The sequence below is a fragment of the Pagrus pagrus genome (genome assembly GCF_965226575.1).
Source record: "Pagrus pagrus genome assembly, chromosome: 7".
Classification (NCBI taxonomy): domain Eukaryota; kingdom Metazoa; phylum Chordata; class Actinopteri; order Spariformes; family Sparidae; genus Pagrus; species Pagrus pagrus.
In genome coordinates, this window is record NC_140191.1 from 16,520,476 (window position 1) to 16,537,130 (window position 16,655).

Below are 16,655 nucleotides of genomic sequence, written 5' to 3' on the forward strand. Positions count from 1 at the left end.
AGTCTCTCTGTGTGTGTACAGTCTGAAGGATGAATGAGGCAGTGGAGACTCACCCTGGCAGAGTGACGTGAGTGGTACCGACAGGAACAATCTCCATTGACTTTCCCCAGAACTTGTTCTTACACCTCACATCTACAAAAAAAAATCAATCAAGAAAAATCATTTCACACATTTATATTCATCTCAGACAACCAGCCACAATTTTAATCTTAAGATGCTGACAATGGATCGAGCAAATTTCCATATTTCACTACCTTGCCAGAAGATGAAGTTTTTAGACTCTGCGTGGCAAGCTGAGATCGGTGGGTGATGGCTGACCTGACGATGTCAAAGGAAACAAACAGCTGGGTTAGTGAATCAATACTCAGAATACTGTGACTGTTAAATTGTCAATAGCGCAGGCATCAAAATTCATACCTGCTCTGCAACAAATCGAAATCCTTTATCTGGCCGGTCACATTCGTATGTCTCTCCTAGGACGGGGTTGAAAGGCTTTCCCCCGGTCCTGCAGTGGCTGGATGCATAGCCTGATACAACAAATGTAGCTATGTATACCTGCACAAAGAAAAATCGATACAGTTAGTAGTGTTTTTTGTTACGTGTCCCATAAGAGTATCAGTGATGAGTGCCATCTGTTTTTATGCCCTAAACTGTGGAGCTCACGGCCACTGGATATTAAAATACAAAGCTAAAGACCTGTATTTTTAATACGGCTTTAAATTTGAAGTAATCCCATCATTGTCATTGGTTTAAACCTTTATATTTTATCACTGGTGTATTTTTTTGTGTGCCTTAGTGTTGAAGGCATTGAGTTGAATTTTTATGATAATATAATGGGAATAATGGACACATACAATTAAAAAACAAATCCTTGAGACAATCACAACATTGACCTTTCTGGGCTATATCGATTTAAAGTACCACATATCATTAGTTCATAATGTGTGTCATATCCAGCCTGATCCTCAGCAGCTCTAATTTCCTCTCCATTTCACTGTAATGAGCAGAGTAATTGGCTGAATGCTCCTGTAATAGTTGCACTGAGCCAGGAGAGCACTGATAATTACTTCCATTTTATAACTTGAGGCCACAGACTGAAGCTGCCTCCGACTTCAGCTGCAGTTTATAAAACTCTATAGTGCAAATTTGTCCTGTATAAGTGGACGGAGCGTCCGTGTCTAAACAGTGAAGACAAAGGTGGAAGACCCTTAAACTTGCATTCTTTCTAATGGCCAGCAGGGGGCGACTCCACTGGTACTCTTTATGTAAGCTTATGAGAAAATGACCTTGCTTCTTGCTTGATTTATTACCTGAGGAAACAGTTTCCTGATTAGTTTATGATGGCAATCGCTCAGTTCAAGTCTTCCTCAACACAGCATGACGTTCATTTTATAAACTAAGAATGATATGCTTTAGGGCATGGCTGCCTTTTGATTGACAAGTTGCTGCCACAGTGTCCTTGGGTTATCATTCAGAACCAATCAGAATATCCTGCAAGGCTCCACCCTCATCCAATTATGGTCACTTCCAGTACATGTAAAAAACAAAACAAGTGATTGGTCACGGTGGCTCCGTCCTCTATTTATTATGATACAGTCTATGTACTCCACACCTCCCACACAAATTAACAAATCTGAACCTAGAGATTTCATCACTCCAAAGTCAGTAAAGGCGAAGTGAAAGCCATATTCCTGCTGGAAATCTACAGACAGATAAGGTTTCTTCCACACGAGGTGTAAAAAGCAAGGCTGGCAAAAGCTCCAGCACTGACTGGACATTATCTGCCAGCAGGCTGCGAGAGTGGTCTAGAGGAATAACAGCCAGGAAAAAGTAATGGATAATTCCTGGCTCCTACAACTTGACAGTCACTTAAATCTGCCTCGTCCAGCTGTAACTGTCAGTTTCAGCTTGTAAAACATGCTTCTTTTCTTTTTTGATGGACTCTTCTAGCTTCTAACATTGCAGTTAAGGGGTAGTTTGAGAATGTTGGGAAATATGTTAAGAGGAGTTAAAAGGCAAGATTAATACCACTCTAATGTCTTTGTGGTCAATATGAAGCTAGAGCCAGCAGATCACTAGCTTAGCTTACCATAAGACTGAAAACAGCTAGACTTTTTCCACTTTGGAGAAAGACAGGTGCTGTTTCCAGCCTTTATGGTAAGCTAAGCTAATCGTCTCCTGGCTCCTGACACATATGGCATCAATGCTCTCATCTAACTGTCTACAAATGGGTGAGCATACTTCCTAAAATGTCGAACTATTCCTTTAATAAAAGTAAGAAACCTAAGCCAGTACTTTTATTTTATTTCTTTGCGACAACCCCTGAAATACAGTTTTCTGATTTAAATTGGACATCATCACAAGCACAAGTAGCATGAACTCTTCAGTTAAAACTTGGCTCTCTCTCATCAGGGATGTATTAAAAGCTGCAATGAAATCCACTTAAAAAACTTTTCTGTTTTAACGAATCTTAAAACTTTCGCAGAGCTTGCCGCCCTTGCCTCACCAACGGCGTCTGCTTCTGTCAGAGGAGACCCATTAACTGCTGAAAAGTGAACATGTGATCTGAGAAAAACAAAAGACTCTGCCCACACACTCAAACTGTGATTTTTTCCATCTCACCATACGTTCAAAAGGGTCCTGTGTGATTGCAGCCCTGTCTAGCAGCTCGCTGTACTCCAGCTCCTCACACAGTCTCTGGAGGGTGTTGAGCGGCTCATTAAGTTGCACAGGCATCGTCACTTTGGAGAGGTCCTTGCCGATGTTGTTCCGGAGGATGTTCCACAGGCTGATGGTGCTGTTGTTGGGGCTCGGCGAGGGCAGGCAGGATCTACGCTGACAAAGGACAGTGCCCTCGTCCACAGAGCCTGGGACCAGATGGTGTAAGAGGTCAGGTAAGACACTGAAGGTTCTTTGTGTGCTGAATGCTACTAACAAATATGGAAATTAAGTAAATCATGAAATCGCAATAACTGTTGAGCTCTCCGTCCAATAGTTTACCTGAATTTTGTCTCTCACTCTCGTTGCTGAAGTTGTCCATTGAAATGTTGTCACTGACGTCGCTGATGTATGAGTCATCCTCTGATGCCTAAAAATAAACATCCAAAACTTTAGCTAATAGATAAAAGATACATTTTTAGTACCACCTGCAGGAGGGGACCGGGCAGGTCTCTTTCAACATCCTGTCACATCAGCAGCAGATCTAATGTGCTGGAGATGAATGGTCCCTCAGGACCTTGTGGCAAATTTGCACCTTGCTGTATTTTTAGATTAAAGTAATTAACTTTCATTTTCATATTTCTTCCGCTCCAGCTGCCATCTGATCAGGCATGCTGCATGAACAGTGGAGGAAGAGGAGAGGGCAGACTTGTTTTATGACACAATCAATAAGCTTCTTAAGCTTTAAGACTTTAAGATGATGTGAAGTTAAGGTTAAAAGATTTTGCAGACAGATTGGATTAAAAATGTCAGGTGATCAGCAATAAATGGAGATATCTGAATATGATATGTGATATGGTTGGTGGGCGTAGTTTGGTAGAAAGAAAATAGTTCCTACATGAAACTGCTCACAAGAATGTGTGTTGATTTTTTTGAGTAAGGGTCACGATTTCTGGAAAGAGACACTGCTGTTTGTTTTTTTCAAATTAAATGTTTTTGCTGCTTTGAGCACTAAAAGCTGAGTGCCATCTAATTCCATTATATTCAAGCAAAAAAAAAAAGACATCTCCAGCAACTCACACCAAAACAATCTAAATGGATAAATAGCACTGCAAGAAAGAGGGAAAATATGTATCTTGATCTTTGGGTGAACTGTCCCTTTAATCTCAACTGTCTTGATTCATTTTTGGGGTTTTTGTGACTATCAGCCTGATTCTCAGTACAACGCTTGATGGCGACAGTTCAGAGCTCACACTTACCTCGTTTTCAGAGGAACTGGCAGACAACAGAACTTCTTGTGCGTCGAAGAACTCAGACAAAGACTCGGTGATTGAAGCTCTGCTCTCATTGGACACTTGGTGAACGAGGGGACGGGAATCATCAACAGAGTCCTGTTTCTAGGAGACAGTGTGCACGGCTATAATTAAGTGCAGGGAAAAGGGCAACATCACCGCAGCGAGGAGGGGTGACAATTACTGGGTAATTCAGAATACAATATGTTCACAATTTGTGGATAATGAGGATTCATTACAAAACACAACATTTTTGATGTGCAATATATTGAATGACAGTCATGTTTAATATAAAATAGTGTTATAATGTGAGTGCTACTGGAGGGGGAAGTAACTGTAAAAATATATACTACCATTATCCAACAAAGTGCCCAGAGAGTCTTTTTTATACACAGCAGCCAATTTTACTATAATTTTTTTAATATGTTGCATCAATCAAACTTATTTCTTGAGACTGTATGACAATATATTACTCTATAAATTATCAACAGCCAGTCAGAAGTGCAGTTGTGCAACAAGTGTGCACACCCACTCTTTTGCAATTTTGCAAATTCTGTCTGACAAGTTGAAGGCACAAAACAGGATGCAAAGGGACTCATTCATGTAACTCAAAACCATGTAGTATTTTCCACAGAACCCTCCATCCTTTTGTTGCTTCTGCAGCTGATTAATTAGCCGGGAGGTAATCCCCGAGGAGGCGCATTAGTTTTGCGCTGTGTGTGTGTGTGTTTGACAAATTTCCAGGGACGAGATTAAACAGATCAGCTCACGCTCTCCGGTCAGCAAATCTGATTGCGCGAGCAAAGAGCTTCCTTTAGGAGACGATAATGTGGCAGGTAGTTAGCGGTCTTCCCCCGAGCCGTGTGATGGTGAGACATGCACGACCACAGGGCTGAGAGGAAGCACCGTCTCACGTCAAACACTGGGAACGCAACTTATGTGAGGAGGCGGCGTTCCCTGAAATTTACCTCCACTTTTTTCATAATCGTCATCATAAAACCAATTGTGTCGAGTGAGGGGGTGAGTGGAGAGCAACAAGGACAGCTCATTCATTCTGTGGCAAATTCTAGACTGGGTAGGCAGGGAAATAAAAAGACAGAGATACAAGATAATAATAATCATCAAGATGGCGTTGGGGGGGGGGGGAGGTAGGGGGTGGGGGGTGTACAGTCACTGCATTCCCACACCCACCTGCGCAGGGGCAGGGAGATTTATTAGTGTGGGCTCTACGATGTGGGACTCGGCGTGAATCTTGCACAGGCGCTCTCTCAGCTCAGAGTTGTGGGCTAAAGCCTGGAAAAATAACCAGCGTAAACATTGTTTATAGCACACAGCCAACCAATAACTGAACTGAACAAACTCCATCTCTGAAATGTGTTTCCTCCTCAGCTAAACGGTCTCAAAATCAGGCTGTAAACATGCACTTTAGAGTCATGTGTATGTGTCTTATCAATGCAGACATCAGACAGGAAGCCATGGGAGTCCAAACTATATTACTCACCCATTACTGCCTCTATGCGAGGTAGAGTAGGTAGAAGCTGAGTAATCAGGAAGGAAAGCTAACACCCAGCAGGGCATATGAAGTCAAAGAAATGTGTAGGCGTAGAGAGGACAGAAGTTCAAACTGTGGCGAAAGAAGAAGTCGGCCTGACAATGAATGAGTGTAACCAAAAGACGGAAAATAGAAAAGGCCTCCGGGTGGGAGGCAGCCGCCACAGGAACTGTTGAGCACGGTTCAGGTGGGCAGACATCGCACATAGTAATCCCTCCAAGATGCTTGCCAATGTGTCACGGATGACAAGCGGTGTGGGAGGACACTACATCTGAGAGGGGCGCTGAAAGAAAGTGTACAACCTAACTTATTTCTACTGCGGTCTGAGTGTGCGTCGCCTCACGTACCGTCGCCAGTGCGTTCTTCAAACCGACCATCTGCGGCGAGGTAGGGGGACACGTCTCGTGGTCCAGACATTGTTTTAACCTCTCTCTCTCGGACGTCAGGGAACTCAGGGCTGACTTCATGGTCGTGTGCACTAGAAGAGGAAAAGAGGAGCGCTTTAACTGCAAACCAATTTGTATTCAGTTCAGAGCGATGCTGCTCCAGTCACAGGAGATCAAGTGACAGTCCATCACGCCACGCTTCTAATGAAAATGCAACAAGTGTGAAATTTTGATTATCTCCGATCACTCGGCAAGCAGCAGACTTTGTTTTATGACTGTCATTTTTACACGCACTTCATAATTGGTGCTTGGGGAGCGACATTATCGAAGGAGCCGATAAGACTGATGCATTAATGTGTCAGGTTAAGCTCAACACACATCCTTTGCCTCATCATTTCGAACTTGCATACATTTGGTGATTTAAATGAGAAACAGAATCGAGAGCTGTTCCCCAGAGCAACCCTGAACCCATTTTAACAGAAAAAGTGTGAAGCGTGATGTAAAAACACACACCATTCTCATTAAGCCATGTCCAGTCAAGCATCAGGTATCCGAATATGCATTTTAATGAGGAGTGGCGGGAAATTAATCAGGATGCGTATTTGGTGGTTTAGACAATGTTAACTTCTCGCTCAGGGCACATCACCAGAATCCTAATGAATTAAAACTGAGGCAAACAGTTTATCAGTAATTAACAGCTGCCACGGCTGCATCATTGTCATGTCTATATAAATAACAACACCGTGCCGGTACTATTTTACTTGCAAATAAGCCCACAGGCAGGCAGATTCATTAGAAGAACTGAGGCCTCTGAAAACGGTGCACTTGTGGAGTTTCTCTCACTTCCCCTAAAAACATATCCTCAAAATTCCTGAATGACTCACACTAACTGCAAATTTAAACAAGCAGCTCATAATCTTCCACTCACAGTTCGTGGCAACGCGACAGAAGTCCTCCTGCAGCTTCGCCACGTCAAACGCAGAATCCAGGGATTCAGGGTCGACCTTGTCATTGCCGAGCGCAGCGGTGGAGAGGTTGGGGTTGGAGGCGTGGAGGCGGATAGCGCCGGAGGAGATGCAGCTGGGTACCTACAGTAGAACAGGAGGAGTAGAGCTTGGAGGGACTTATATATTAAAAAGATGATCTCATCTAATTGTCACGCTGATGACCTGCAGAGTTGTTTTGACATCTTTGTTGTAGTTTTTGGTTCGCCATTTCCTTGGAAGTCTCTTCTCCTTCTTCGGGCTGTCAAATGTAGATGCCTAGTGAACATAGAAGACAAAAAGCAGTTTTTATTTTAGGAAAGGCTTTTTATAGGAGTTTTTGTTTCATCACTGGCGGTGAGGATGCAATGCTTCTATATTTAGTAGCAGGGCGACAGAAGATATTGGTGGAGAGAAATGATAAAAGACATAACAAGACAAGCTACTTAGCATAACATTCTGACTCATAAGTTATTTTGGGTGCGATTAGATTAATACACAACAATGTTTCTCAGACTTAAGCTGGAATTTCAGTTACAAAGAACAAACCTGCTCTGCATTTTAAAGCAGAATTCCAGTATTTTGAATATATTATATATATTATTATATACTGTATATTTTGGTATGTAAATGACAAGTACTACTACACACTAGTACACTGCCTCAGCCTGCAACCACGACATGGGCTGCAATGGCTGCAGTTTAATCATTGAGCGCAACTTCGACCATCAAAGTACGTCCACTTAAGGTGCTTCTTTTGTCACTGACAGGCGCTGGTTGTTATTGTAAGTGTCCAACAACATTACAGAAAGGATCCCTACAGAGATACCCTTTGTGTTAAAGAGTAAGTAGTCTTTGGATCGTCTTTAGACAGCAGGCAGGAGTCTCAATGGATGAAGATTTAATTCAGGATAAACGGCAACACAAGGAACAGGCAAACGGCAGCACCAGGGAAATGTAACAGATGACTCAACAAACACTGAACTACAGACCGGACTTAAACACACACTAAACTAACGAGGGGATGAGGTGCAGGTGGAGTGAGGCGGAGACACACAGGTGAGGGTAATGAGAGGAAAAACACTAGCAACAGGGAAGAGCTAATGAAACAAATGCAGGACCAGTGTGGAAGGAAAGCAGACTGTGGCGGAGCACAAGGACACAGAGCAGACGACACCACAAAAACCCAGAAAACACATAAAATGATCTAAAATGACGGGACCCTGACATATCCAGCAATCACCAACTCTAGTTTCGATTAGAGAATTCACAGCGTTACATGTGAAAACATCAGGAAAGGAGCGAGAGCGGTCAGTCACCAGTGTAGAGCCAGAGGATTTTCACATTTAGACAAAACCAGAGTTGGTGATTATTGCACCAGTGGAAAGATGATCCATGACAGTTTTGTTCAGTTTTATTTTATTTCATTCTAGTTTGAATGAAGTCTGTTTCATGAAGATAAAGTTACTGTATCTTTAAAAGGAGTCTGGTGGATTTGGCGACAGCGACATAGAAGCTGTTCTTAAAGGATTTTACTTTTTACCACAAAGGTCTGTCCCTGCAGAGGTATTTCCCGCTGTGTTGTTGGACACTTAAAATAACAATCTCAGCTTGTCACAGCCTGCAAAGGAATCTTAGGTCGATTATATTTCAGCCACTGCAGTCCATGTCGTGGCTGTAGGCTGAGGTGAAACTTCTGGATGGACTTGTCATTTAGATACTAAAATAATAGGGCCCAAGTTTAAAATGGCCTAAATTTCCATTTAAGGTGAAAGGAAAAACAAACCTGCAGCGCTTGGATAGATGGAGCAGAATAGGTACGGTGGAGGACTTCCATACTCTGAAGCAGGTGACTGAGATCCAGCAGGTAGGCCTCACAGACTGACAAATCTGTGGAGAGCAGGAAAAAGATCCACACTGAGATAATAAGATTAAGAGGTAGGAAGAAAGTGAAAAGTAAACAGACATTTAATGTACTGGTGTATGGCCAGTAAGGATTGGTCCGATTCCTTGGCCATGTTATTCGCCATTTTACTTCTGTGTCCTAGCACTGCTATACTGATGATTCTCAGATAAATGTTTCATTCAACCCTGAAAAAAACAATAACCTGGTCTCTTTGCACTGCTGCCTTGATGCCATTAAGGACTGAATGTCCACCAACTTCCTACAGCTGAACACAGACAGGACTGAAGTTATTGGTCCAAATCATATTTCTAACACCTTGGACAACTGCCCGCCTGCAGTTAGTACAAAATACAGCAGCCAGACCCCTTTACTGACACTCAGAGCAGAGAACACATCACCCCAGTCCTGGCTGAATTACACTTGTTACCAATCCATTACAGAATTCAATCCAAAATTTTACTAATTACTTTTAAAGCCCTAAAACTTTACATCTCAGATCTAATCACCCCTGTTTCTGCTCCAAGACTCCTCAGATCAGAGAACCAAATCCTGTTTACAGTACCTCGGTCCAGACTGAAAACAAAGGGGGATCGTGCTTTTATGGTTCTCGCTCCAACACTAACTTCCACTAAATATCAGAGCAGCTGAGTCAGTGCCACGATTTAAAAAGCTTTTAAAAACGCACCTGTACAGACAAGCCTTTGCATTTGCATAATGTATTTCCAAAGTCTTAATCTTGCTCTTTTATATTTTGTCTGATCTCTGTGATTTATATTTCTTGTTTCTGCTCTTTGCACCGATATTGTATTTTGTGAAGCATCTAATTTTATTGCATTTCATTTGCCTAATTTGTTTTTCTTGTACTGTCTGCGATAATATTCTGTGAAGCGCCTTGTAACTTTGCTTTGAAAGGTGCTATAGAAATAAAGTTTATTATTAATATTATTATTTTTATCATTATAAGGACGGATTCATCGACCACTCCCTGAACAGACTGTAGGAAGCAACCAGAACAACTCCAAACTCTGTCTGCCTCATAAAGAGGAGAAGGTGAGTCACACAGATGAATGTATAGACCAAGTGGCTCAGGTGGACGAACAGAAAACACATGTCATCCTCTTCTTCTTACAGAAGTTACGACAAAACTCCTTAACAGATGGCAGGTCGAGGGGAGCCTCCCTGTCCCTGATGGGTTAATTTAGTTCAGATAAGTCACTTTCACCCCCCTCCTCAGTCTTGCCTCTATAAGTGTTTCATAAAAGGGAGGGGCATGACATATATAATTAGATATCAGACTATACGTTCTACTGAGGAGTGGCAAACCACTAACCACTTCTGTTTATAAATGTATGGTCAAGTAGATACTCAGTGGCAGAATGGTGTCCAAGAAACAGTTTCAAACCCTGGCTAAGATTAAAAACGGTTTCATTATCTGGGTCAGATATAGTAAGTAATAAGTATAACTACACACAGGGAACAGTTAAACCATTTAGTGGTGGAGGGCAAATACATTTCTAGTGTTTGGGTCGACTTAAGTAGATCTTGAATCTCATTTTCTCCGCTGGAAGGATACCCTAGACGGCACTTTATCACGTTTTCTTGCACATTGGAGCAACATAGAGGGCATTTTATCATGTTTTATCTACCACAAGGGCTTCCGAGAGGGCACTTTTGCTGCGCTTTACACATAAAATGTTGTAAAATCAACAAAAGGAGTGAGAAATGCATCAGGTCGGACTGAGTGTCTCACCTTTGGAGCACTTGTCCATGTCGTCAGATGACTGGAGCCAGGCTGCTACTTTGGCCTGGCTGTTGAAGCTTAGAGGGAAAGATGCTGCAGAATGCACTGTGGACTGCCTTCGTATGGACATGCACTGCAGTAGCAAACACACCCAAAGGTCAGTTCAATAACAACCTGCTTTCTTGATAAATTTCTTCATTAGGAGGGGGTCTGACTATAGAAAACGTTGCAGAGAAAATAATGATATTCATGAGCAGAAACAGACCACGCAGTTTTGATGAACAGTGTGCTGTGTAGCGCGCAGGTATACCTTTCTGATAGAAGCACTCTCAGCCAGGCTCGGGGAGTTGGGGGAGGGGTAGTGGGGATAGTGGAAGGACTTCTCGTTAGGGTACATGGCAATTTCATTTTGCCGATAGAGCCGATGGTGACGCAGTTTGGACACCCATTCATCAAACAGCTCCTGTGATTTAATCTACACAGCAGATACCACAATCAGAAATCAACACAAGGACAAGTAAGGTGGAGGAGGCGTGAAGGTGGAAAAACACACAGGGACTGTAATTCCCCCTCACCCACATGTGCAGCACATGAGGTCATTTTAAAGTTAATTCAATGTTAGAATCTGGGAAGGGAATAATCTGGGTAGATCCATGTTTTACCTCACTTCCAGGAAGTCTGAGGGGGATGCCTTTTATTCGCTAGCCTTGCATTTTACCTTCAGGTGATAGATGTTTTCCTCAGCATCGAGATCGATGCACTTGGCTTTCTTCTTAATGGCCATGACAGAGAGGCCCACGTCAATGCAGCCATGCAGCTTCCCCTTTTCAATCTGCAAGTCGGCACACAATGTTGTGAGTATATAAGACTGGAGATAATACAAATGCAACAGGATGCTGCTCAGTTTTAAAATGCTCTATGCTGTGTTTGAAGCAGCAATTAAATAATTTCATTTGCCCGGGCTAAGTAGTCTTACGCTGAATTGGGGGCATTGCAGAGGAATAGCCAGGGGAGGAGGGTAATGTTCTGAGAAAGAAATCCCCCCAGTTTTCAAGATTAAAGTCATAAGTTAACCATTAAAAAAACTTTGATGTTTTCTAAAGTAAATGAAAGGCTGGATGAACCCTCATCACACTACAGACGTTGCTGCTTGCTGTGTATTATGCCTGCAGTGGATGATCTGATCAAATTATACTTTGCAATCAGATTTAGCAATCAGGAAAATACTCATGATCATAGCCTAGAATAACCATGTTATCATTATCATAAGCATCCGGACTTTGAAAAGACTTGAATGTGGCCTATTCAGAAAAAAACACAAGACACTTATTTGGATGAGGTGATAGATTTTGTTCATTAGGAACTACAACACAATGGACAGATGCAAGAATATCCCTGGTTATCATCTACGGGCAATTTCTTGATATGGTCATGTGATATTCTGGTGACGCCGGGCTAACATCATGAGTGTTTCCTTAATGCAAAATCCAATTGCAAAGTATAATTTGATTAGGTCATCCACTGAAAGCATAATACATGCCATGCAGCGCCGTCTATGATGTGATGATGTGGATTCAACTTTGCAAAGTGAAGCAATGTTGTTCCTCGACAAAATGCTGTTGTTCCAAGTTTATGACTTTACAATCTCAGAGAATATTCAAGTGTTTTGTCTTGTAAATTAAATTGTTTGTATGGCTCTGTAAAAAAACGTTTTAGCCTACTATGGCTCTAATAGCATGTCGTAAAGTGGAGCCTCTGCATGGCTGATATATAATTATGTGATACTGGCGAGTACAATGCTCCATGTGTTTCCTATCAATGATAAATGACATTGTGAGGGAATGGGGGCCTTTTGTATCTACAGGCAAAGATAGATACTCCTGGGGAAGACAGCCAGCGGTACAACAAAACAATACAAAAGACTCTAAGTGCCCTTTATGCAGCCAGCAGGCTTTTGTACTCACATCAGCGCTGCACTTGCCATACTTCAGGATGCCCTTGTCCAAGAAAAAGTATCTCTGTGAAGAGAAGGGAGGACAGTGAGTGAATGAGATGCAGCCGGGATGATATGCAACATCCCTGACAGCAAGTCTGAAGTCACTGCTGTGACGCTATGATTGTTACAGACTCTTGTTAATGTATGATGTTAATGTCTCTGCACTGAGATGTTTGTCATCCCGGGCTCTTGTCTGACTCTATTACTCTTCCTCTCACTCTGCTGCAATCTTCCCCCTCTGAAAGTCTGGCTGAATGTGATTCTTGGTGCTCTTACTGTGCATCACCACAGTCAGACCGTTGAGAGCACAAAGACCTGAGAAGCTCTGACTGTAAGTCAATACTAAATGTATACAGCTCTATTAACCAACAGGCCATCAGCTAATGCATCTGAGAGGGAACACCAAGACATCGAGGCAGTATCATCCCAGTGAAAGCTTTTAGACAGAGCAAGAACAGGCACTGACCCTGGTCACATGTGACTCCTCTGTGGGTGAAATCATCTACAGAATAAGCTCATTCAATTAGTTTAAAACACAAATGAGTCATGTCAGCAGGTTTTCTGTAGAGGGAACCTGGAAAGCGTAGAGTCAAACCAGGAAATGGAAATGATGTCTAAAAATACGTCATGAAGTCCATCACTCTGAGAGATGAGTAATGCGGTGCGGGTCATTTAAGGACAGCGCAGGTGCTGGATTATACCTTATGCCAGCCTTTCATGGGCCACTTTCTCCTCTTCAGCATGAAGCCCTCCTGTCTCTGCGGCTCCAGGACGCTGCTGAAGCCTCCACGCAGACCCTCCACTATTTCCCAGCTGTCCTGCGGGGAGAGATGGTTTATGAGCAGACACTCACGCGCAGATCAAAGTTGCCGGGAGGTTTGGGAACATAATGTGAATCACACGCACAAAAGAGTCAAGTAAAAAGCATGTTGTAATTTGTGGCCAGCCAGTCAGTGGCCGGCCGTGGGATGATGAGAGTTTCAATGCCCTCTGAGGTTCGGGCTTTACAGAATACTTTCACCTCACGGTCCCATTTGCAAAATTAGCTTACCTGTCTAATCTCACTCTTCACAATAATCATTTCCCGACTGGGATTAAAATCCAAATCCCCTGCAAATACAGAGATTAAGATGATATTTCATCATAGACTAATCCAGATAGCTCTGTTGTGTACTTCAGCAGTGCGAATTCCAGGAAAGCAGCATAAACAGTATAAACAGAGGGGTTTTGTAACATCTTTCTCGACACGGTGAATATCACATCATGCTGGTTTATAACACTTTTAGTTTATATCAGTAATGAAACAATAAGTCAGAAAATCAATTAGTCAGCTTGGCGGGTAGGCAATTTTAATATAATGGCCAGACTTGATATCGCAGTATCACATGACTCACATCAGCCAAAAATACCGCTTCCCATTATCAATCATTAGAGAAGGAGCAGCAGCCAACAGGAAGTGGACCAGCTGATTCCAGAGAAGTCTCTAATGTGCATGTTCTCGCCTGGAGAAGAGCTCCTTTTCAGTGTAATTGCCCAGTGAGCACTTCAATGAGAATGAATTTGGGTGCCACTGAGGAGGAGGACGCCTGAGCCAGTGTTGTGACAAGTCATACTTGAATAAACGTAAAGAATTAGTGTTAAATTAGTACTAATACATAAAAGTTAATGTTACCCATACAACTAGTACTTGAGTAAAAATGTCTGATATTAAATGTACTTAAGCATCAAAAGTAGAAGTAAAAATGATATCTACATGGATTTATGTACTGTCTACTACAGGTTGATTGATTATCAGGCTAGGCGATTATCAGATTTAATAAATAGCACATCAGAATCTGTGTTTTATTTTATTTTATTGACAATAAAATAAAGGCTGAAGCAGCAGTAAAAGGAAACACTCAACTTACAGTAAGTACAAGCACCTTGAGGTGCTTGTACTAAGGCAGAGGTGTCATTTACACTGGGGAAGCTGGGGTTCTGTCTCCACCGCATTTTTAAATAAATAATTTTGTCTTCATCACTTTTTAAAAGAAAAATTAGTTAAAACTGTGCTAAAAATACTTTTCACCATGAAAATTGTATCTAACAAATGAGATTAAATGGATCTCATCTGCTGTAATTATCTACCATGACCTCATACGATCCCCTCTTTACATTGCTTTAAAACGCAGATGTTGGAGAGCGTTTCAAACGTCTTTTTTTCCACCTCAGTCCTACGTCCCCACTGCTATTCAACACAGAGTGATGGCTCTAACCAATGATGGAAACGGTTACACCGCAAACTTCCTATCAGCAGAGTCATCAACCACCACGACCACCAGCGCCCCGACTCTAGGGGGGGATTTTTCTTTCAGCTGCTCTCAGAATCTTCCTGCAGAGTCTAAGCGCCAAAGACTTTCTGACAAGACTTCAGTAACACATATCATTTGTTGTAATAAACCAATATCTTTATACTTCAATGACTTGTCACTCCTGATTGGAATGTTGGATTGATTTTCTTTAGAGATTGACCCTTATTACGAAGTCAAGACATCATTTGCTGCTTCAATTTTGAAGGATTTTGTTGTTATTTTTGACTTTATGACTGTTTTAAAGTGTTTTAAAGTGTAGAAAAAGACAGAAAATAAGGTCAGAGATGGGTGGTTATCATAAACGACAAAGGTCCCCAGCTGAGATAAACCCAGGAACTTGGATGTATGTTCAGCATCTTAACCACGAGGTCACCAGGATGCACCCTCGACCATTTTAAAAAAGAGAATCAACTAACGAAACAAATAATCAACAGATAAACTGATAATGATTGTAATAGCTGCAGCCACTTTTTTATTAAAATGATTTATGTCGGTGATGCAGTATTTGTATCCAAGTGGGACAAAAACTCAAATGACATTCACGTCACACCACTCCAGAGGGGTTCTTGGCAGAGGTTTGAGGTGACTCTGTCTGTTATCTCAGTGTGTCCCTGACTGCTAGAGCTCTGGCTCTACACACTGTACCAGTCAGAGCGGCTGAATAATGCTGGAGGTGAGGCCGTCTAAAATAAACCCATGTGTCTGAAGGGGGTTAGCGGATGGAGTGGGCGTGGCTGGTGGTGGGCTGTTCCTGCAGTCTCCCTCAGCGCCCGCCCGTCACAGCTCCCTCTGACACAATCACACAGTGAGTCATTGTCACACACTGCCCGAGCATTTTTCTTCAAGGTCACAAGACATAACTGACAAGAGGACATGTGTGCTTACAGGGACAGCTCTCAGCATAAGCAGCTTCTGGAAAGTAGGTTTCCAAAGTTGTGCAACATGGTGTTCATCCTGCTGCAGTGCCTGTGTCAAGAATGAGCCATATCCTTGCAAAACCAAAAAGAGTGTGTTATCATTACCCAAGTTTCAAAGTAAAAACATTTCTAAATATTAAAGGCACTCTGTGGAGCTACTAGCCTGCTGCACCTAACCAGGAAATAACTGCCAGCCATTTGTTTTTTAAAGATTAAGCAATCTATTTATATATCATTTCATTAGTCACTTACAGTCTGAACCAGGCTACATGTAACTGTCTCCCCCTGTTTCCAGTCTTATGTTATGCTAAGCTAATTATTTCATGGCTATCAGCAAGAAAGTTAGATGCATATTTTGCAAAATGTTACACAATTCCTTTAATTCATCGAGAAATACTTTAAAAACTAACTGTACTAACTATACCTTAAAATTAACTGACCACTTGATTATGAGACAGAAAAATGCAAATGTATGCTCTGTCTAGTATAAAACACACTGTGTATGTTAGTGGTTGTCGACAATGAATGATTTTTGAAGTTTATTAGAGTGAATAATGACATGGCATTTTTATTTGTAACCACACATCTGACTTAGATTTTCTTTGAGGGAATGTTAATTAATGTTTCAGTGTGTTATGTTGAGGCTAAAGAGGGTTGAAACTATGATTTTTGGTTCTGCGCTAATGGAAAACACTTTTTCAGTCCTTGTATTTGTTGTTGATGGACCGTTGTTGTCTGTGTGTCCTGTGGGCAAAGAAAAACTTTACTACTTTAATAGCCAAATGAAAGAGCTGTTGCCGGCATTGAAAAATTAATGAGTGTGCTGCCTAAAGATAACCGCTCAAGGCAAAAAAACAGCTTGTTCTTGGTGCG

The 16,655-nt window shown here is 42.0% G+C and overlaps 1 protein-coding gene and 1 long non-coding RNA gene across 6 annotated transcripts in view; one reads left to right on the forward strand and one right to left on the reverse strand.

Annotated features, from left to right (window-relative positions):
• The window catches only part of osbpl3b (oxysterol binding protein-like 3b), a 39,036-nt gene that overhangs the window by 5,634 nt on the left and 16,747 nt on the right, over positions 1 to 16,655 (reverse strand). For 2 of the 5 annotated variants that reach the window (XM_084358668.1, XM_084358667.1), the window contains exons 3-18: positions 13,216 to 13,332; positions 12,483 to 12,536; positions 11,237 to 11,350; positions 10,829 to 10,993; positions 10,528 to 10,651; positions 8,658 to 8,761; positions 7,058 to 7,150; positions 6,817 to 6,976; positions 5,850 to 5,980; positions 5,142 to 5,243; positions 3,918 to 4,055; positions 3,001 to 3,088; positions 2,623 to 2,867; positions 418 to 555; positions 255 to 318; positions 54 to 132 (exon numbers count right to left, since the gene is read on the reverse strand). In XM_084358668.1, coding sequence (XP_084214794.1) covers positions 54 to 132; positions 255 to 318; positions 418 to 555; positions 2,623 to 2,867; positions 3,001 to 3,088; positions 3,918 to 4,055; positions 5,142 to 5,243; positions 5,850 to 5,980; positions 6,817 to 6,976; positions 7,058 to 7,150; positions 8,658 to 8,761; positions 10,528 to 10,651; positions 10,829 to 10,993; positions 11,237 to 11,350; positions 12,483 to 12,536; positions 13,216 to 13,332 — 1,916 coding nt within the window. The remainder of the gene's footprint in view (positions 1 to 53; positions 133 to 254; positions 319 to 417; positions 556 to 2,622; positions 2,868 to 3,000; positions 3,089 to 3,917; positions 4,056 to 5,141; positions 5,244 to 5,849; positions 5,981 to 6,816; positions 6,977 to 7,057; positions 7,151 to 8,657; positions 8,762 to 10,527; positions 10,652 to 10,828; positions 10,994 to 11,236; positions 11,351 to 12,482; positions 12,537 to 13,215; positions 13,333 to 16,655) is intronic. The other 3 variants (XM_084358669.1, XM_084358671.1, XM_084358670.1) reach the window with 3 other exon arrangements.
• LOC311260613 lies at positions 8,647 to 14,921 on the forward strand. Its single transcript, XR_014623042.1, has 4 exons — positions 8,647 to 8,738; positions 9,742 to 9,827; positions 13,255 to 13,390; positions 14,686 to 14,921. It is a non-coding gene; the product is annotated as an uncharacterized lncRNA (long non-coding RNA).